General features: G+C 29.8%; 4 protein-coding genes across 5 annotated transcripts; all 4 read left to right on the top strand.

The window, feature by feature from the left end:
* Window positions 1-762: 762 nt before the first annotated feature.
* Window positions 763-8,604, top strand: Bma-tftc-3 (TPR Domain containing protein; the record flags this gene model as incomplete). Its single annotated transcript, XM_001902294.2, has 23 exons — window positions 763-844; window positions 1,135-1,344; window positions 1,656-1,703; window positions 1,771-1,819; window positions 2,064-2,160; window positions 2,243-2,412; window positions 2,580-2,661; window positions 2,783-2,993; window positions 3,256-3,419; window positions 3,609-3,729; window positions 3,841-3,944; window positions 4,148-4,294; window positions 4,687-4,875; window positions 5,009-5,155; window positions 5,518-5,680; window positions 5,872-6,002; window positions 6,457-6,572; window positions 6,684-6,786; window positions 7,087-7,294; window positions 7,460-7,584; window positions 7,902-8,033; window positions 8,174-8,241; window positions 8,496-8,604. The coding sequence occupies 23 exons, from the start codon at window positions 763-765 to the stop codon at window positions 8,602-8,604; spliced, it is 2,976 nt and encodes a 991-aa protein (XP_001902329.2).
* A 724-nt stretch (window positions 8,605-9,328) lies between these two features.
* On the top strand, window positions 9,329-13,201 carry Bma-san-1 (Mitotic checkpoint serine/threonine-protein kinase BUB1 beta, putative; the record flags this gene model as incomplete). Its single annotated transcript, XM_001902295.2, has 8 exons — window positions 9,329-9,428; window positions 9,718-9,846; window positions 10,184-10,392; window positions 10,660-10,873; window positions 10,991-11,118; window positions 12,495-12,662; window positions 12,791-12,868; window positions 13,157-13,201. The coding sequence occupies 8 exons, from the start codon at window positions 9,329-9,331 to the stop codon at window positions 13,199-13,201; spliced, it is 1,071 nt and encodes a 356-aa protein (XP_001902330.2).
* A 1,250-nt stretch (window positions 13,202-14,451) lies between these two features.
* On the top strand, window positions 14,452-16,379 carry Bma-rpc-25 (RNA polymerase Rpb7, N-terminal domain containing protein; the record flags this gene model as incomplete). 2 transcript variants are annotated; one of them, XM_001902296.2, is made up of 5 exons in its annotated part: window positions 14,452-14,523; window positions 14,909-15,049; window positions 15,377-15,538; window positions 15,730-15,830; window positions 16,193-16,379. In XM_001902296.2, the coding sequence occupies 5 exons, from the start codon at window positions 14,452-14,454 to the stop codon at window positions 16,377-16,379; spliced, it is 663 nt and encodes a 220-aa protein (XP_001902331.1). The 2 variants fall into 2 exon arrangements, with proteins under 2 accessions (XP_001902331.1, XP_042937455.1); XM_043081521.1 differs by lacking the exon at window positions 14,452-14,523.
* A 921-nt stretch (window positions 16,380-17,300) lies between these two features.
* Bma-pnn-1 (pinin/SDK/memA/ protein conserved region containing protein) lies at window positions 17,301-20,372 on the top strand (the record flags this gene model as incomplete). The annotated part of the gene is made up of 9 exons (XM_001902297.1): window positions 17,301-17,398; window positions 17,666-17,731; window positions 17,794-17,868; window positions 17,944-18,108; window positions 18,690-18,780; window positions 18,852-19,007; window positions 19,445-19,583; window positions 19,712-19,959; window positions 20,208-20,372. The coding sequence occupies 9 exons, from the start codon at window positions 17,301-17,303 to the stop codon at window positions 20,370-20,372; spliced, it is 1,203 nt and encodes a 400-aa protein (XP_001902332.1).
* Between the last annotated feature and the right edge of the window lie 638 nt (window positions 20,373-21,010).

Raw genomic sequence — 21,010 nt, forward strand, 5'->3', positions numbered from 1 at the left:
AAGTATAAAATGGGTTTCCTTTTTTAAATTATATGAATTTCTGAATTTTTTTTTTAAATAAAAAAATATATTTACAATTATTATATGTACGTTTTTAATAATATTTCAAATAAATTAATTTGTTTTCAAAAGAAATTTAAAACTAAAACAAAAATATAGTTTTTCTATCATCGCTAAATATATATTTCATTTTACACATAAAACGGTTAAAACCATATTACGCACGAGTTGACGTATCACCCGTCACATTACGATCAGTCACGTGTGTCACGTAATGTAACGGGTGAAACAATTTTAACGTTTCTAGCGTGACATTTCATTGAAATAATTTTTTAGCGCTATTACGTGTTTCTCTGTTTTACATTATGCTTAAACAGTCTTCCGTCGTCTGATTCTCCTCAAAAACACAGTCTTTATCCCCATGCTTGCATTTCTCAATTTGCATTGAAGCATGTTGAATGTATGTTTTAAATGGTTCAATTAATATTGTTTAGCTCAGTTACGGGAATATGGGTTTGATCTAGAAAGGATCCAGATGTATGGGTTTGATCTAGAAAGGATCTAGACGTGTGAGTTTGATCTAGAAAGGTCCTAGGCATGGGTTTGATTTAGAAAGGACCTAGACGTATGGGTTTGGTCTAAAAAGGATCTATAGTTCAATCTAGGTAACAAATTTTTAACGTTTAAAATTCACATAAGTGAATTGAATTGTGCAGTGAAAAAAAAAAAAAAAAAATGCAAATTAAAATTTAAGTGAAAATAATGGAAGATAATTGTGAAGAACTTGTAAATTTAACACCGATGCGAGTGCGGCGTGATAGCGTACAGTCAACTATTGCTGATTGTAAGTTTTATTTACTATTTATTTTTTTTTTGCTTGGAAAATTAAAATTCACATGGATATAATTTTTAGTACATTCATATTCATTATTGTATAAGTTTGCTATCGAATATTCTCAGAGATATTCCTAAACTCATATTGTTATGCGTAGAAAGCGTAGAAAGAAAAAAAAATGCATAGAGAAGCTTTGAACTGCATAGCTTATAAGGTTGGAAAATTTAATGAAAATACGAAACATATATTTATCTTTAATTGTTTGAAATTTACGAAAGATAATTATCTGAGTTATGTAGACTTGGCACATGAAGCGAGACGTTGCTCACAGTCGGATCATTTGGAATCCGATGGTATAATCGGTGAAGTTAATGTATCGGCATTTTTCGAACCATCGGGCACTTCTGCATCAGCTGCTGGAGAAACCACTGATAACTTTGAATTTAATGAACCATTAGAACGATTTATGCGTAATGAAATTGCCTATAATGAGTTCATGCAAATGACAGGTAATTTAATTCTCTGCATTTACTACAGGTTAAGTTGATTAACTTGATATGATTTTGTTTTCATTTGTTTTGCATTTTCATTTTTCTATTATTCATACATTAATAGCTACTTCAGAAAGAAAGAAATTAAACATCTGTAAATAAATACTGTATAAGTAATTGTTTCACATTTCAGTGTAGGAAATGCAAGCAAAAAAAGTAAGAAAAAAACATGCCTCACCGTTATTTTATTTTCATACAAAAATTTAAGTTTGTTGTTTAGTTGATTGCAATTATTTAAGTTTGAGGCTTAAAGAAAAGATATTTTTCAGGTGGTGTTGGATTGGATGAAGAAGAAGCAGGTTACGATGTTAATGAAGGTAATATTAAAATTTTTTCAGACTCTTGGTTGCTCCTCAAATTTAAATTTCCTTTTTTTTTTTCCAGGTGTTGTTGCGTATAAGAAAAGATCACGAACGCAACTTGCTTCGCAAGAGTTGGTTTTTTTTTTTTTTTTTTTAATACAATAAATTATTTGTGAGATTTATTCATAGATTAACTCATCTTTTTTTTTCTGAAATCTTGTTGAGCTTGTTTTATAATCTGTCCTCTACCCATACTTTGTTCAAATGTTATAAGTTACTGTCTTAATTATTATCAGCAATGGAAATTAAAACACAATCAAATAAGCCAGTCAGTATCATTTTTAAACAGAAATATAACTTTTCTTCATCGTTTAGCCAAAGTGTTGAGATTGAAGCTGAAAAGGAATCATCGCCTGATGTATACGATGATTTTGCTGAATCTGGAGAAATACCAAGTACATCGTTCATCATTGTTAGTTCACTGAAATTCATCTTTTATTGTTGAAGAATATTCAACTAATATTTTGATATTCTTTCAGTAATCTTGTCTTTAGGAATCACCGATCTCAAAAATAGCACCACACGAACGTTCTTTGGAGGAAGTTGATGAAGATCGGTTACTGGGCATACCACTTGAACTCAGAAACAGTGAATCATTTGGTGAAACAGCACCAGGGGCAAAAGTTGCTGGATTTGGTGGTGAAAGGCGAATGAAAACGAACAAGTTATTTTTATATTTTGTACATACACATTCTTTTTTTTTTGAGAACTATGAATATTTTTTCTTCTGTAAAATTGTGAGCAGTGAAGATTCGAATTATCACTAAATTAATGATAATGTTGGCAGTATAAGCTTAGCTGATTATATAAAGATTGACCACTGCTTTTTAGGACATTGGATGCTTTGATTGGTCAGGCAAATGTTATTTATGCGAAAGGACAAACAAAAGAAGCTTTAACTATGCTGTTAGAGGTATTATAATTTGGTTTATTAAAGATAATGACTTATGATAGTTAACAGATAGTTTTAGTAAATCAGAATTACTAGTGTAATTTTAGCAGAGATTTGAGTTTGTTTCAACGTTGTTCTTTAGGTAATCAGACAAGAACCACGAAATCCGGAACCATATCGGCAGGTAGCTGACATCTACAACGATCTTAATCGGCCTCAAAAATCTCTACAATACGGTTTGTTGGCTGCTCATTTGAACGGTAGTCGTACATCTGCTGTAGAATGGGCAGATTTGGGTGATTATGCTTTAAAATTGGATAAAAACGAAGAAGCTGCCGCATGTTATGGACGAGGTTAGTATTTGATATGATTATTTGAGTTCGCTTTTCTTGCTTCTTTCTCTTTCTCTCTCTTTCTTTCTTTTACTTTTCTATTACTATTGTTATAGATACAATGATGTTATCGCCTATATTATTTGATGCAAAACTTCGGATACTTAAATCTTTTACAAACAGATTTTTTTAACTGTTTTCTGAATACTATGAAGAAATATCGAAAAATTTCCATCGTTATTCTTTCATGTTTTTTTTTTTTTTTTATACGAACATTTTTCAGCAATACGAGCCGATTCGTCCAATCATTTTTACTATGAAAAAAGGATTAATGCACTTGAGAAAGTCGGACTTAATGTTCTTGCAATGCGAACACGATTTATGGCTATGCAGTCAGTTGATCGAGGACAAGTGGATTTCGAGTGGTTTAGAAATATGATAACAATTGTAAGCTAGATTATATTGATTATATAAAAAAAAAGAAAGAAATATCGAAGGATATGTAAAAACCAGTAATTGCAATCCAAATAACGTAGGAAATTTTAAAAAGCTGATATTTAGAAATCATTGCAGTGCTGCAGTTTAATAAGGAAAAGAATAAAAAAAAAAAATGAATAATAAATATATAAACTTCAGGCTGCCGATCACTATATTAAAATGAATGATGAAGAAAAAGCAATAGCAGCATTAGAAACGTTTGTTCTTCGTAGTCGTGAATATAATCGTGATGCTACTGAGCAACATAAAACTGTCGTTCGTAAGTTTCATTGATGATTTAGTAATTTATTTTATGGAATATTTTATTTTTAGTAATTTATGGAATATTTGGAATATTGCTATTTTCTAGACAGCAAATGACAAGTTTCAGGTTTACTGATGAACAGCCATCGTTTCGAGGATGCATCAAAGTCTGTCTTTGCTCTCTGTCCTGGAATTACTGCTCTTGATGAAATGGGACGTTTTGCTGTTGATGTAAGCAATTTCATACTATCAGTAAAAGTTTTAAATCAAAACTCGTTATTAGGTTAACCATAAAATTAGTTAGAAGATATTGCATGGAGTTGAATCATTAACCTAATGGTGATTATTTCTCTATTGTTTCATTACTATCAGTAAGCTGTTATGCCGAATAATTGATCAATACAGAGCCGAATAATGGAATTGCTAAATTTTAGATTAAGTACAACAATGCAAGTTATACAGTGAGACCATTTCCTCCAGAAAAAGTGCATCGTTTTGTTGTTGGTGAAAGCTTACCAACAATTTTTCTGGCACGGCTTGTTATTTGTTTCATTAGACTTGGTCGTAAAGATCTGGCTCCGGTAAGATCCTGAATTGCTTCTTGAATATTAGCAATCAATTTATTTTCAATACTGTATATTTACCAGTTTATATTATAAATTGAATTATCAAAAATTGTGAAATTTATTTTCAAACAGGTTGTTAGGCTTGTTTCATATCCAACGCTATAATGTAGCAGATGAAAATTTCATTTTTAATTAAGACATTAGATAAAATAAGTTGCAGCTGAGTGGAAGTTAGTTTTTATAAAGTTTATTTATAGGTCGTTATTTCACCTGATTTTTGATTATGTGCATCTCAACCGTTTTTGAAAAGCATTTTCAAATTAATAAAAATCACTTTTTTTTTTTTTTTTTACTGAGAAAACGTTAAACAAAAATGTGGTTATATATTAAATTGCGGATATTTACAGACTCTCGTAGACAAGCTTTTCGAAAGGGCTATTGTACCGGAAGATCAACAAGTCTATTTGGACATAGCACGTGCTTATCATGCTGTCGATTGTGTAGCACATGCCCAAAAATACATGGAACATCTTTTGGCTCGTCCACATTTTCTGGATGTTGCTGAAGCGTGGTACCTTTACGGTCTCTTTCTTTCCGTATGTTTTCCCATCCATTTTGATAATTTCTTAAACGATTAAGTCAAATCGGATTCAATTTTTCACTTATATTTTCAATATTTGCTGATAAGAATGACGTACGTTTATTGTAGATGTATAAGTAATTTTTTAGATTCGTAAGAAATATGAAGAAGCATGTGAAGCTTATCAGCATGCACTGGATCTTCAGCCGTCACATGTTGACGCACGTATCAATTATTCGTCAATTCAGCAGCGTTTGGGTATGGTTGATGAAGCATTTGAAACTTTGCGTGAGTATGTATTGGATGCTGGGAGCAGTTTACCGGCAAGTTATTTATTATATTCTTTAAAAAAAAAAAATAAAAAATAAAAGTAAAACCCGTAATATTCCATCATTTGTTAATTCGTTCGTCAAGTTTAATGATTCGAAAGTTTTGCCATTTTTCCTATGGTTACATCTTTTAGATTTGTTTTAAATAATTACATAATTATAACTTAGTTTTACTAAATTAATTTTAGTCATATTAATTTTAGTAATAAAAAAATTAATCAAATTAATTTTGATATCAACTTAGTTTTTTTTTTAATATCATTGTAGTCAAGTCGTCTTTTTCCACTGCTAAATTGTACTGATTGTTTAGTTTATTTTTCATTTTCTAGGATGAAAGATTGTTGGTGCGTCAGGCTGATTTCTTATTTGAGCGGAAACGAATGGATGAATTTGCTCGTTGTGTTCGAATGTTACTTGCTCCTCATTTTTACGAAATTTACTTAAACAATATGGCTTTATTGAAGAGGAGGTTACCAGCGAGCGAACGAGGAAGTATTTTCCTTTTTGCATTTTGCACATTTTTATAAAATTGTACTTTTTTCTTAAGCAAAATGTAATTTCTAAAGTTATTGTTGAAAAACCTTATGTCTAGGAATATTTCTTATATTTCATTCTACATTTTTTTTTTTTTTCATGAACTTATATTTCATGAACTTTGATCAATTCACAGATAATAATTCTAGCTGTTTACCATGGTATTCGCGTACAAGCATTTAATGCAGTGCGTGGCTCAGCATTCGAAAAATACGTGAAACGTGTTGGACAACTTGCAGCAGCAGAAGAGCGTGCACCAAGCGAGATTACTGGTACACAGGTAAATTCTGTTTTTCCTTCAGTATCAATTTCAAAATTTATAGGTAATATCATAGCGACATAACTGAATTATAAAAATACTTTTAGTGGATAAATAATTCAGATTCTTTATTTCCTTATCTTTAAAGTGAAGTTACATGAATTTTTACAATAATTGATTAATCTCAATTCCTGTTCAAATCTCCATTCCTTCTTACATTCTGTCAGGATTAAGTCATTACAAAATGTTTAGTTCCCATTTATATTTTTTTAAATGATTTAAGAATAACATATCCTAGCTATTTCATTTAAAAATGTCAGAACGATTTTTATTTATATTAGTAGCTGACATCAACAGATGAGACAAATGAATCGATCATAGCCTCTGTCATCTGAAATTAACGATCGTTTTCAATGGCTTTTTGATATTTTTTCAAATTTTTTCACTTTTATTTCATAATATGTTTCATTTTCAGCTTCATGATTATTGCTTCAAGTTATTGGAAACATTGCTGCAGCAAAAAAGATGCTTGGATGCGTTACATGTCTGTTGTTTTGCTTACTTACAACCGCTCATCAGCAAAAGTGTTAAGTGAGTGCTCTTTCAAATGGTAAAATTAAAATTGCATAAGATTGAATTTTAAAGTTCTACTAACTGTATCACTTGCAGCCAATTATTTGTATGAATCGTTTCATTTTTTAGAACTTTGGAAACGTTCCAGAATCTTTTGCTGTACTGCTCATTACGAGCACATGTTTGGCCACTTGCATTCGAATATCTTCGATGGTTTCATACACTTTCTGTGGTTAGATAGTTCTCATAATTTAAAAATTATTAAATATAATTAAACTTTGTAATAAAGATATAATTTTATGTGATTACTTTATTATTTTACATTGGCCGGATCGGATAGAGATTTTTTAATACAAACACCATTATCATATTTATCTTACTCAGAAAAAAAAAAAAAATATTGTTGTTAGGAATGATTTAATTGCTTAATCAAAGCTGTAAGTCGTGAAGAAGATTCAATTCAGTTATAGTCACTGAGATGTTTCATCTTAATATTTGTCTAATTATTCCGAAATCACACTATTTTTTATAGAACAATAATGCGCTCTTGTCACCATCAGATCGTGATCTATTATTCACTCGTATTTTCAATGCAATGAATTTTGTTTTCTGTCATTCTCAAAATGTTAGCTATCATCGATACATAATGAGAGCACTATCACGTACCTCAGGGAGTTTAGCGCTTCAAATGATTTCAGGAAATAATTCCTTAATTACTGGTGCATATCGTCATGCTCTTGGTGAGTAATGATTTTTTTTTTTTTGTTTTGTTATGGTATGAGGAGGGGAAGTTTCTCCTCAAGAATTTTTAAAGGTTTCGCCGAACGATTTCAGAACAGGGAGAGAGAGAGGAAAATGAGTTATTAGTACGCATAGGACAATGTAAAAAATAAAATTGATTACAGGTGAATATTTACATGTTTGGGTTCAAATTCCTGATAATCCACTTGTTTGTATGCTCATCGGTCTTACATTTATTCACATGTCCTGCAAAAAAGATATATTTAGTCGCCATATGGTGGCTCTTAGAGTATGTTTTCTTTCTTAATATTTTCTTTTTTCTATTTGACTGAAAAGAAAAATTTCTGTTAATTGGAGAGAAATTGCGGAATGATAAAGAAAGGATACTTCGTTGTGTGAAAATTAAAATTATGTTTTTCATATCTGTGTTTTCATAAACTGTGTTTTCATATCTGTAAATAAAGTACAATGAAGAAAAGCAAAATTATTATTGCTTCATATAAGGTCTTCTGCGTGAATAATAATAATAATAATAATAATAATAATAATAATAACAGAAAAAAGTAAATAAATAAGAAATGAAATATATCTCAATGATCTTCAAAGGGTCTAGCATTCATGAATCGTTATCAAAAATTACGCGGTGACAATCAGGAAACATACTACAACATTGGACGCATGTTTCACCAAATGAACATTCTGCCTTTGGCTATGCATTTTTACGAAAAATGTTTGAAGGTAAATTGCAATTGTGCACGTTGTTTATACGCTTATTATTATACTGGTATTGCACTTTAAATTTATGGTTATCAAAATAAGGAAGGTAAGATTGTTTGAAATTATGTGTGGTCAGAAACGCTGTGATTTCAATTTTGCAGGCTAATATTCCGAAAATTGTGATAACAGATAAAGCCACTGGTAAGGAATATGCAGTGGAAGCTAAAGAGTAAATTTTGTTCATTTATTTTAATTTAGACATTGAAAGATATTAATTTTTTTTTTTTTTTTTTTGCTCTTGCAGTTATATTTAAATTATTCTTATTAAAAAAATACATTTAGCACACGACTAAAAATATTTCTATTATGTTTCTTTCATCTATAAGCTGTTTATGTTTTTTATAACATGTCTAATTTAACGCAGAATGATATAGCACATAATCTATTTTATTTTTTCGAGTTTAATAATTTAATTTGATTCAGATATAATCTTCGACCTATGGCTGCGCATAATTTGGCATTGATCTATTTGGCGAGTGGTAATCATTATGTTGCGAGGAATTTATTAGAAAGATATTGCTGCGTGGAATGAATTTTTATTGGATTGAAGCTATTCATTTGATATTGACAGTTATGTACTAAAAATTTAATCAATGGTACATATTATTTTCATGTTGAATTATGAAAAATTTTAATGAACTTTATACGGTATTACACTATCTTTTGGGTTTTTAATATCAGTTTTTTGTGAGCGATATTTCGTGCATATTGTTTTTACTGTTTATTTGATTGTTTCTCGTCTCAGTTGTTCAAATCTGTATTTTATTGATTCGTTAACTCATGCTATGTTTGTGTAATTGATTGCTATAAATTGATGTGGAACTATTAATGATTGTATTCCAGTGATGGCCTAAGGATTGATGTAATATTCATTTGAAAAAATATGGAGAAATAAATTTGTTAGCTTAATTTGTATTCTGTTTGTTTGCTGACTATTGATTATTGCAATACTTATATTTATGGATTGTTTGTAAGTAGGTTTGGATTAATTTTTGTGAAATAATATTATCCATGGTTGTTGGTTGAGTTGAATAGTTGTGAGTAACATATCTTAGAAATTGTTTGTATTAATGAGTTATGTTGCGAACTGTAGAGTTCAGTCTAAGTAACTGTTAATTGTTCGAGTTATTGACACCATAAATTAAAAATTGAGGATAAATTTTTAGGTTGAAATTGTGTTTCTGTGTGTGTATGTATGTATTTGTTTTTATTACTGATTTAAGATATTTGTGAGTATATTAATATCAGAAGCAAACATGACTGATGCAGCAGAACATGAATGGGAATTAAGTCGTGAAAATATCCGACCGCTTAGAAGTGGCCGAAAGGTGAAATCTCTAAATAATGTTTTTGGTGGTAAGTTTTCATTTATAAGCAGTAAGTATTGACAGCAAAGCTATGTTTTTTGAGTTTCCAAGGTTTGACATCAATATTACATATGTTCTTGCTTATGTTATAATTACGTTTAAATTTGTGTATGATCATATCCGTCATCATATATAAGGATGTTAGATATGCTCCGTGTTTGTACAACTATAGTTTTATTTTATCCATACTAAAAATATTTTGTACTATTGCTAAAATTAATATCACTTTCGAGAATCGAGAATGTACTGCAGATAAATTTAATAAACTGTATTATCAGGTGTCAAAATTACAATTGTGGAAGCAGAGGAACGTTTCGAGAATGACTTCGAACGAGCAAAAGCATCAGATGATCCATTAGATATATGCTTGCATTATATAACTTGGTTCGAAGAGCATTTCCCAACAGGTTTTTAATTTATCTAATGTTCAATTTTAAATTTTGTAGAAAAAAAAAATGGAATCTAAGCTTTATCAGCACTAAAATTGCAGTTTTTTTTTTCACGTAATAGATTGTCTTGATTTGTTTTCAAGTTAATCATTCATTAATTTTTAGTTAATTGAGGCTAGTAATCATTAGTAATATTGAAATATCATAATCTTCAATGTTTTGTATCCCTGCCAAAGAATCTTGCAGCACCATATTTAGTACTTTGGTCGTAAAGATAGCAATGAATGAAATGTATTAAGTTATCAAATGATAACCTGAATTGATTTCTTATGAAAAAAATTTGTTAATTTTATAGGGAAGCAGTCACATCTTTTTTCGATACTAACACGCATAATTAACACTTTTGGTTACCGTGAAGAGTTTTTAAACGATGAAAGGATGTTAAAATTTTGGATAAAATTAATCGAGAACAAATCTGATGCTAATGTGGATGCATTTTTTGAACGTGCTTATCTTGCAGGGTGTTGTCGTCGTTTGGCTAAATTTTATGTTAGATGGGCTGAAGTAAGTAATAACCTATTGTAATTTTCCAAATAAATTATTCCATTTCTGATTTCTAATTACTCAATTTGCTAATTGCATTTTTCAAAGAAAATTTCCAGTAAATTTGCTTGTAATTATCTTTTCATTAGAAATAATTGGAACATTTTGCAATCTGGGATATAAAACCAAAACAAAATTGCAATTGTAGTTGAACTTTGATCTTTATCATTCTTTTAGAACTATTAGTTGTCGTTAGCACTATGAAATTCACTTATGTGATTTTTCCAGATCCGTGAAATTTCTCATGATATAAATGGAGCACGAGTAGTCCTTAAACGTGGTCGTGAACAATGTGCTGAACCATTAGATTTATTAAATGAAGCATCAGATGCCCTAGAAATGCGGCAGATGCGAGCATTACAAAATTTCAGTGATAGCGAAAATGACTTTGTTGATGAAATTGAATTAAGTGCTCAACGATTAGCACTTGGCCAGTTGACTGGTATGCATATTATTTAGATAAGGATTAAGTTTCTATTATAACTTCAACGAATTTGTTATCAGAAGAAAAATAATTCAAAATTCATATTTTATTTACTATTGAAATTTCAAATTTCAGGTTTGGGACCAAATCATGAAGCTCCAGTCTTTCGAAATTCATCGAAAAGACCAGGTAATTTGCATCCTGGTACTCGGCCATGTCGTTTGGAAAGTGGAAGGACAGGAAATGCTTTTCAAATCTATCAGGTGAATAAGTAAAATAAGTTTGAAAAAGAAAAAACTAGAAATTCGAGCTTGGTTACAATTTATGCTGTAAAACATAATTTTTTACTAGAGATTTGCAATAAAATTGAAAAATTGTAAACTTTTATTAGCGGGAAATGCAGACGTTATGAGATCATTTTCTACATCTTTCTCACGTTCAACACGTAATGGTTCCAATTATTTTCTATACATTTGTCGCGAATTATAATTTCGCAAAAACTTCTATCTAAAAACAGTCCCATAATATCATAAATTATCTCTACATAAATCTAGTTTCACATGTGATTTTCATCTTAGATACGTTCAATTCTCACATGTGTAAAACAATCTTACAGTATCTTAAATTATCTCTCTTTAAATCTAGTTTTTTAAGATTTATTACACATGTAATCTCACATCACAAATTCTCAGTTCTCATGAACATCTCCGATTCTTCACACATATGATTTTTATCTTGGACAATTACCACTCATATAAAATTCAATCCTAAAAAATTACATGAATTATTGTCTTGAAGGTTGACTACTACTCGGTTAACCAATTTCAATTCCTCCGGTCTTCTTTTATAAATTTCTTCGCTTTTTATTGCTCGTTTATTAATATTACGTTTTCGAAAAATAAAGGTTTATTAATCTTCCTGCCGCATTGCAACTATTCAAATATCAACCAGACAATCTTTCACAACAAAAAATTATTGGTGCCACGAGTCGGGATCGAACCGGCGACCTTTAGATGTTCAGTCTAAATTTTTGCTTTTTGTCTTGAAAGATTGTCTGGTTGATATTTGAATAGTTGCAATACATTAGGAAGATTAATAAACCTGTATTTTTCGAAAACATAATATTAATAAACGAGCAATAAAAAGCGAAGAAATTTATAAAAGAAGACCGGAGGAATTGAAATTGGTTAACCGAGTAGTAGTCGGCCTTCAAGACAATAATTTATGTAATTTTTTAGGATTGAATTTTATATGAGTGGTAATTGTCCAAGATAAAAATCATATGTGTGAAGAATCGGAGATGTTCATGAGAACTGAGAATTTGTGATGTGAGATTACATGTGTAATAAATCTTAAAAAACTAGATTTAAGGAGAGATACTGTAAAGATTGTTTTACATATGTGAGAATTGAACGTATCTAAGATGAAAATCACATGTGAAAAATCTTGAGGAACTAGATTTATGTAGAGTTAATTTATGATATTATGGGATTGTTTTTAGATAGAAATTTTCGCGAAATTATAATTCGCGACAACATTTTTTTTTTTCTCCAAAACACACATATTTCACATATCAGTGTTGACTGTTGTTTAATTTTTAAAGATTCTCGGGGCAGTTTAAAAAAAAGTTCTGATTTAGGGTGAAGAAAGATTTGATGATGAAAATTTGCTGGTACCAAAAAATTTCGGTGATAACTTAGCTCATGTAGCATTTGTGCAAAACAGTTGGGATCCAACGAAATGGAGCGATGCACGAATTGATGGTATACCAAAAAAAAGAAATGAAACACATCGAGCTGATTTCACGGTTACTAGTAATTTTATTTGAAAGAATTTCAATTAAATTTATTATGATCTGCTTTTATTGGAAATTTCCGCTTTGTATGAAGTTTATTTATTTTATAATTTTAATTATTGATTGAATTTGATTTTCAGGTTTTCAATGAAAATTGTGAAGAGGCGAAGGATCGAAAGCAAGCGAATAAACATACACGCCTACTTATATCAAATAAGGTTGAGAGATAAAAAAATATTTTATAACTTTTTTCTGATTTATTTTGTAGTTATAAACTGGATGAGCAGTTGAATTAAGATGATTTTACTTATTGAATATTATTTATCTATTTTCCAGTTCATTTGAATTGAAGTAATGTGATTTTTCTAGCAAAGTCATCTATATAATACAAAAGGTTAATCTAGATGAGAAATGAATAATAAGATATCAGAAGTGGTAGAAAGTAACTAATCTTTTTCTTTTATTTTTTCTTGAATGAATAAATTGCATACAATATTCTTTTTTAGGTCATTTCGATAGAAGAGTTGTTTGCAGAACAATTACAATTGTAGCTTTTCCACCTGCTTTTATCTTGTTCCACTTGTATTATATACTTTAAATTTTACTGATTTTATTGGTTGTATGTAACTTGTTTTTGCAAAATAATTTTTCTTATCAGTGTGCAAGTAACGTTTGTTTTTAAAATAACTGAAACAAATATTTTGAAAGATGCTAATTATGTAAGTATACCTGCAGTCCTTTTTTTGAAAATAAAGAGATTTTATCCTGTAATTCGAGTCGGTAGTAAAGAGTTATAAATTATGCTTCTATAGGCTTTAATTATTGTATAATAATCCAGGAAGTCAATTTCAGTTTTGTATATTTGGAATATTCACTACATATGGACGTCATTTGACGTCATAAAATTGTATTCTTTGGACAGTTAGTTAAGTCACTTATTACCACCAAAACATTTCAAGTAAAGATCATATTTACGTGAACATGTTTTTTAAATTTTAAATTGTCACGCAACTTTTTTTTTTTGATTTCTTACTCTTGTTTTTTTTTTTTTGAAAAGTAGAAAAATACCTACGAATTGACGTCATGGAAAAACTAATGTATAAGAACGACATAAGTGAATGCTTTGCTTTTATATTGCGTTAATTTTTTCAGTTAATGTGAAATTTGGAAGAAAAGAAAAGATAAAGGTGCAAATTTTATTTTCATATATGTACATGTATTATGTTTGTGGTCTCTTGATTTTCTGCTAAATAAATTTTCGAAATTTCATATTAATTATAGAGTTTCTTTAATTGATAATTGGTGGTTGAAGTTTATTTACTCAAACAATAAATTATGATGATACATTTGCGAATTTAATTTTCTTAACGCAGTTATAATTTTCTGCAAAACTTCTGTTCGAAAATGGCAATTCTAACATGATTCTGATACAGTTTTAATGTAAGTGTTCCCTTTATGCGAAGAAATGAGGTAGAATTCGTAATTAAACTGTCGTTTTTAATTAGTGTAATCAAAAAGAGTAATAGTGCTTTGGTCAATATTTAATCTCTTTGATTATGTATGTTTGTTTTAGGCATTATTTATCATCATAGACAAATATAAATTACTGTCTTATTTATTACTGTCAGTCTTTTTAAATGTTGATATTTAATTTTGATTATCTTATTTATTTATCTTTAATGGACTATTTGCAGGTTTATATTTTGCGGATTTGGAACATTTTTCCATCCCAAGTAAACGTAATCGGTCATATGCAAAAATTTCAACAACTTTTGCCCAGCAACAAAATTAATATAGGGCTATGTTTGTATTGGCTGTGTTGGAAGATACTGTACGAATTAAACCGCATCAGTTCGGCGAATCTTTTGAACCGGTAAATCTTTTGCATATCTTCTGATATGACTTAGTAGTATGTTTTGCACAAAGAGAAAATGAAATAGTCAAATAATTTGTTCGACTTTTTAAATATTTCTTTTAAATATCTTACATAATGTGAGATTATAACAATATTTTGACAGTAAGGGAATGATTTTTGACAAGTTAGTTGGTAGTAATTGAGTTGATTATTTTTACTTTTTTTTAATTATTAATTATTTTCTACTGTGTTACCTTAATCAATTACATTCAAATTATAATATAGCTGGGTGAAAATGGAATTTGACAAAAGGCAAATTTTGTCAAATTCTTGATGTATCTGATGCATCCATTGCACCGTTAGCGAAATAGATTTTAAAGATGATGATTTTAATTATTTTTAGATGTTAATGAAACGTCTGAATGAACAACTCGCTAACAAAATCGTCCCAGGGTTAGGTCTTTGTATTATAATTTATGATCTCCTTGATGTTGGTGTTTCGTATATACTACCGGGTGATGGCAGCACGCATACAAAAGTTAAGGTAAACTGAACTTTAGTTGTTTTTGAAATTTGAAGTTGAATTTATGAAATATTCCTGCGATTTTATAACAATCCCTAGCCATATTAATTATTATTTGAAATGGAACAATATCATATTTGAAGAATATTGGATTTCACTGTTTGTTTAAATATGTCAGTGAATGGAGTGGAAGAAATTTTTTCTTTTTAAGCTATTCATTTACTATGAAAAATGTTCAAATATTGGACAATTAAGATAGCACTGGAAAAGTAAAATTGGAAAATGCTTAATCAATAATAAATGTCTGATTTGTTTGCAATTAACATGATGAATTTTGGATTGTTTCAGTTTCGTTATGTTGTATTTCGACCTTTTATTGATGAAATCATTGAAGCAAAAGTGTTATCAAGTAATGCAGAAGGATTGATGTTATCAGTAATATTTTTCGAGGATATCTTTATACCGGCACATCGTCTGCCACAACCGTCTATTTTCGAAGAGGAAGAGCAGGTTGAAAAATTAAATTTCTTAGTCATTATACACAGGAAGGGAAATGCAAAAGTAACAATTAATATAAGCATTCTTTTTTGCATAATGTGTGGTTTTTCTTTCTTTTTTTTTGATGTAATATTGTGCTTAAACTGTCACTTTTCTTTTTAGGTTTTATTCTATCAGAATGGAAAATTTTCGTTTAATTGCAGATTTGGTACTGGGATTATCAACCTGAAGATGGGCAGTCTGCAAAACTGTATATGGATCCTGGTAAAACTGTTCGGTTCCGAGTTATTGACAATATTTTCAAGTGATTTCTTTCTCATTACAGATTACAGAATTACACTCATTACAGAATACTTTCACCCTTAACGTAGATGAAGCCTTAAAGTAGGCTTCCAAAATCTGAAGTAAAATTATTTTCTAAATCTTTTGTGTTTACGAAAAATAGCATTATGGACTAGTAATAACAATTATCAGTTTGGAGTGTTTGTCTAAGAGATACGCTTAAAATATCAGTGATCATGAGTGATGTAGTAAAATATAGTTGCATCAATCAATTTTAGAAGAGATGAGAGAGAAAACATGAGTCATATGAAGGAAAATACATAGGTTGACAACTAGATTATTGAAAAGTAAAAATTTCATGGAGCAGTAATTTTGATATTCCAGAGATGTAGATCCTAATAGTAACCAGGATGAATTGAAACGAGAGAAATCATATCAAATTATCGGATCAATGGCTGAAACTGGATTAGGATGTGTATTGTGGTGGGCACCAAACGAGGAAGATGCAAATGATGAAGAAGACGTAGGTGAAATGTATGAAGGAATGACGGATGATCACGAGGACGAATAAAAATATGATAATATGTGACAAATCTATCAAACCTATAATTAATTTCATCATATGATTTAATTTTTGATTTCAGCATCATATGATTTAATTTTTGATTCTAATGTCCTTTTTTTTTTCAATGTATTTCACGCATATAAATTACTTTGATAAATTTGATTTAATCAAATAACAATGTATTATTTGCACAATTCACTTATATTTTATATTAAAATGCCTACCTAATATAAACATAGTAAAGAAACGGTTTGACGAGAAGTGCTATTTGAGTTTTTGTGCTGCAGCAGTTGAATTGTGAAGATTGCTGGCAGATTTCCCAGCATGCATGACTAAACAGATAGGTAAAGGAAGGAAGAATTAGGTTTGAGATTGTTTGTTGTTCGTAGTTAATTAGGTATATTTGACGCGCTTTTTTTTTTGTTTCTTTCTCGAATATTTTTTTCCAAAAAAAAAAAAAAAAAAAAAAACGAATCATAGAAATGTATGCTAAAAATTAGTTAAAAGTTTTCAACAAAAAATTTTATTTCAATTGAGAAAGGAAAAACGAAAAGCTTACACGAATTAAAATTAAGATAAAACTAGATTATTTTTGTATAAATTACAAATTGTGGTATTCCATGGTTTGATGACTGGAAAAGAAAGAAGTGGAATGAAAGGTGCGGAGATGGTAAAAAAAAAAAAATTGAATTAGTATATATCTTGAAATTGATGAGAATGATTCAGAGGGGTGAATTCTAGAAGTTTTTTATGCTTTTATCACTATTGTTGATAGAAATGAGTATTTTGTTTCTTAGCATTTTATAATTTTAATTTTTTTTTATGATGTTTAAGTTGTAATAGCGACCATATCTATGTCACTACACAATAGTATATTGGTTTTTTTTAGTAGGAGTTTTTGAAATTTTGTGTTCTTTTTGCAGAAAAATGATGGAATTAGATACATTAAGCGCTGATATATCGAAGGCATACGACGATTTACGGACTATCGAGGAATCAATCATTTCATTGTCGGGAAAGGAAAGGTAACTTTTTAGGGTTATTTTTTTAAGTGAATAAAGTGCTTATCACTTCTTAGACTTCTTTTAGTTTTTTTTTTTTTTGCAAATCACTTTGATTTTAAAGGTTGTTGTTTGTTTGCGGGTAAGGAGAAGGAAATTTTTGTAGCTCTTCTTTTTTTCAAGATTCCCAATGAACTTGAGCATTAAATAAATTTTATTATATAAAGAATTTCTACAGAGAAATATTTATGTTGAATTTTTGTTTTTTTCCGAACACTTTTGATTTTAAAGGTTTGGTACGGGCAGGAGACGTATTCTGGATTCTAGTGGCCGTCTTGGTAATTACGGATTTGAAAGGTGTGTTTATCATTTCATTGATTCTATCACTTTTAGAACTTATGCGAAGAGTTATTTTGCAGACGCGATGCACGTGTAGTAAGCTTGGATTCTTCGGGACCGAATAAACGTCGTCTAGTTATATCTGCTGAAAATGAGTAAGTTTTTTTATTATTTGAACTAGTTGTGCTTGATGCACTCATAAAAATTTAACAGAAAGGAATGATTTACAGTTTATACGAGGGTTCGGACAAGCGGGCACGATATGATGACAGAGAAGACGAGGCTGTACGACGTACCGTGCAGTCATCAGTTGTTATGCCTGCTATTGAGACAAAATCACGTAAAGCTGCTATATCTGAGCTGAAAGGAGCAGAAAAGAAGGAAGTTAATGTCAGGTTAGATTTTGTATGATATTTTATAGTTATTACAAATATGTATAGGGAAAGCTTTTAAGATTCATTCCTATGAATAAGGCAATAACGGATTGATAAGAAGCGTAGTCGCGTTAAATCAAGAGTGAAGATAAAGGAATGAAGATCATGGTTGTCAATTTTAACAACGAAAATTAAATCTATTTTGCCATTTCAGGTGTTTGATAGCATTTCTTAGATTTGGAAAGCTTCGGGGTTATAGATTTCTTAATTAATGCTTCATGAAGTCAGTTAGGATGAATTTTTTCAGTCGGCTTTACATTACCTTCAAAGAATTAATTCAAATAATTTTGATCAAGAATTTAGAATTCGGCATTGAAACACAAATAACTTCTGCATGTAAACTGTGCGGTTGACTCGTTGTTTTGGCTAATAATGTAGTTGAGATCTGATAGATTTATATCCTGCTTTAATTTATATTAATATATGTTCGGAACAGAAATATACATTTTGAAACAAAAATACATGGTCATTTAGTATTTAGAAAATACATTTAAAAAAAAAGTTAAAAATGGGACATGATAGTTTAATTTGATAATTTTTAGGAATCGCCGAATGTTTTCGAATTTGTTGCTTGGAACTTTGCAGCGTTTTCAAATGGAGGAAAAGAAAATATCGAATGTTGAAAAAGTTCAGGTATCATTTGTAATTTGTTTATATATTTAACCGCATAATTTTTCCAATAATTTAGTATACCAAATTTGCAGGCTGAAAAACAAAAGGAAGTTGAAAGGCGTTTAAGGGAATCTGAAGAAGAAGAACGCGAAAGATTAGCTAGAGAGAAAGCTGCCCTACTTGTAAAACGACGTGAAAAGGAACGTTTGATCAAATCGTTGCAGCGAAGGAAAGCGATTATACAATATGTAAGTTTCAAAAGAAGAGGTAGCTCCAAAAGTAAAATACATGCCAATTAATTTTGTGTCGTTTTGTGAGGAAGTGTAGATTAAAAATAGATAATTATTATCGTTTCAATGCTCTAGAACTTATTGTTTTTCCCGATTCAAAATTCCGTCGGAGTGTGGAATTAGAAAAGGCTCTAAAGTTATTTCACAAAGAGCATGTTACTTTATTGATTTGCAAAAATAACAAGTAGAAAACAGGAAAAATTCTTTTTCTTTTTTTATTTTTGATTGGATTTAAGCAAGATAAATCTCGCAAATCTGGTATTCCTTTTGATAATACTCCTTAGAAATGGATTATACAATAACAAAACAACTCGGATTTATTAGACTAAAAGATATTTGATTAGTACTTTGTTGTAATAAATTGTATGAAATAGTTTACTGGTGTTCTCTTTCAGGCAGAGCAAAAACAGGAGCATTATCGCAAATTGCAGAATTTTATCCAGACTCAAGCAAAGCCACCTGTATTTTATTTGCCCGCAAAACACACATTACGAACTCTCGAACTACTGAAAGTATCTTCAAAGAAGATTGATGGTACTTGTCATATGTTTTTGACAGAAATATTTGTGTCATTTGTTGTAGAACATGTGTTAAAAGAGATTTTAACGATAATAAATTACTTTCATAAAGTTTTTAATGTGATTTTCAGTTTTCATTTGCAGAGCTTATTGATCATCGTCGGCAACAAATGGAGGCTGATTTGAAAATACCAGAAGACAAACAAGTGGATGAGGGCGAATCTGATGGTGAACATTCTGAAACTTCAGCAGCAAAGCGCTCTACCGCAAAATCGAACACAACAGAAGCAAATAAGCCTTCAGATAGTGAAATTGGCGACAAAAAGTTGGATGATGATGAAATTAAGGAAACAGAAATAGTGGGAGGAGTATCCATGGAATCTTCACTGCAGGTATTTTTCAGAGTTAGCTATCTTATCATGCCTAGTATTTTGATTATACCGATAATAATTTAATAAACGGAAGTAAGTGTAATTTCGGTGCCTTTTTTTTTAAATTATTCCTGAATTTAATGCTGAAAAACTCGTATATTACCATTCTATTGTTAAAATTAATTTTAAACAATTGCAAAATTTAACCTCCAATTTACATGAAATATTTTTGAATATTTCACACACTTTTTTTTCCTTTTCTGTTTTAGAACTTCGGAGAAGAATGTATGAATGGCGATGAAAGAAAAGGGCGAAAACAAGTGGATGAGGATGAGCAAGAAACAGGTAAGGATAATAGTCGTAGTGACAGTGAGCCACCAGGTGATGAAGCTGAAATTGATCAGGATGGTGACTTCCATGACGATGATGATTAATGATATAAAGGTTTCGAGTAAGTGTTCTTGTGAAGTTTATTTTACAAATGGCTCCAATTTTTAACACGGGATGATTTAGGAATTCAGCAGTGATTAAGTGATTATTCATTACCCATGGAAGAAATATATTATCTTTGTAAAAATGATAATATGATTATAAAATGAAATATTGTAGTATTTGGAGGAGCTTCATTCTTACTAGAAGAAAATCTTCATCAGCCAATTCTAGTTTGTTTTAGGAAATGTGATTTTTTGATACATCATTTCCTGTCCATTTATTTCTTGGTTCGGTTATTTTTGTTTTGTGAGAACCTAAGATTCTTAGTAATTATTTATCCTGATAATATATTTCAGGTTCCATAGGTTTTTTTTTTTTTTTTTTTTTTTTCATTTTAACATTCTTTTCAGCTGTTATTTCTTTACAGCTCAATAACTTCAATTAATAATACCGTCATCATGACATTCGGAATGTGTATTACTGTTGCAGCGTTACTGTTTTGTTCAGTAAGCAACCTTTTGCTTATTTCTATATTATTTTCCTTCAAAAAAGAAAGAAAAAAAAATGAAGTTTTGTCATTTGTTTTTTTAGTACTAGTTACACAATGGAAAGTTAACTGCAGTCTGTTTTAATATCAATT

The sequence above is a fragment of the Brugia malayi genome, assembly GCF_000002995.4.
Source record: "Brugia malayi strain FR3 genome assembly, contig: Bm_v4_Chr4_scaffold_001, whole genome shotgun sequence".
In the NCBI taxonomy this organism is placed as follows: domain Eukaryota; kingdom Metazoa; phylum Nematoda; class Chromadorea; order Rhabditida; family Onchocercidae; genus Brugia; species Brugia malayi.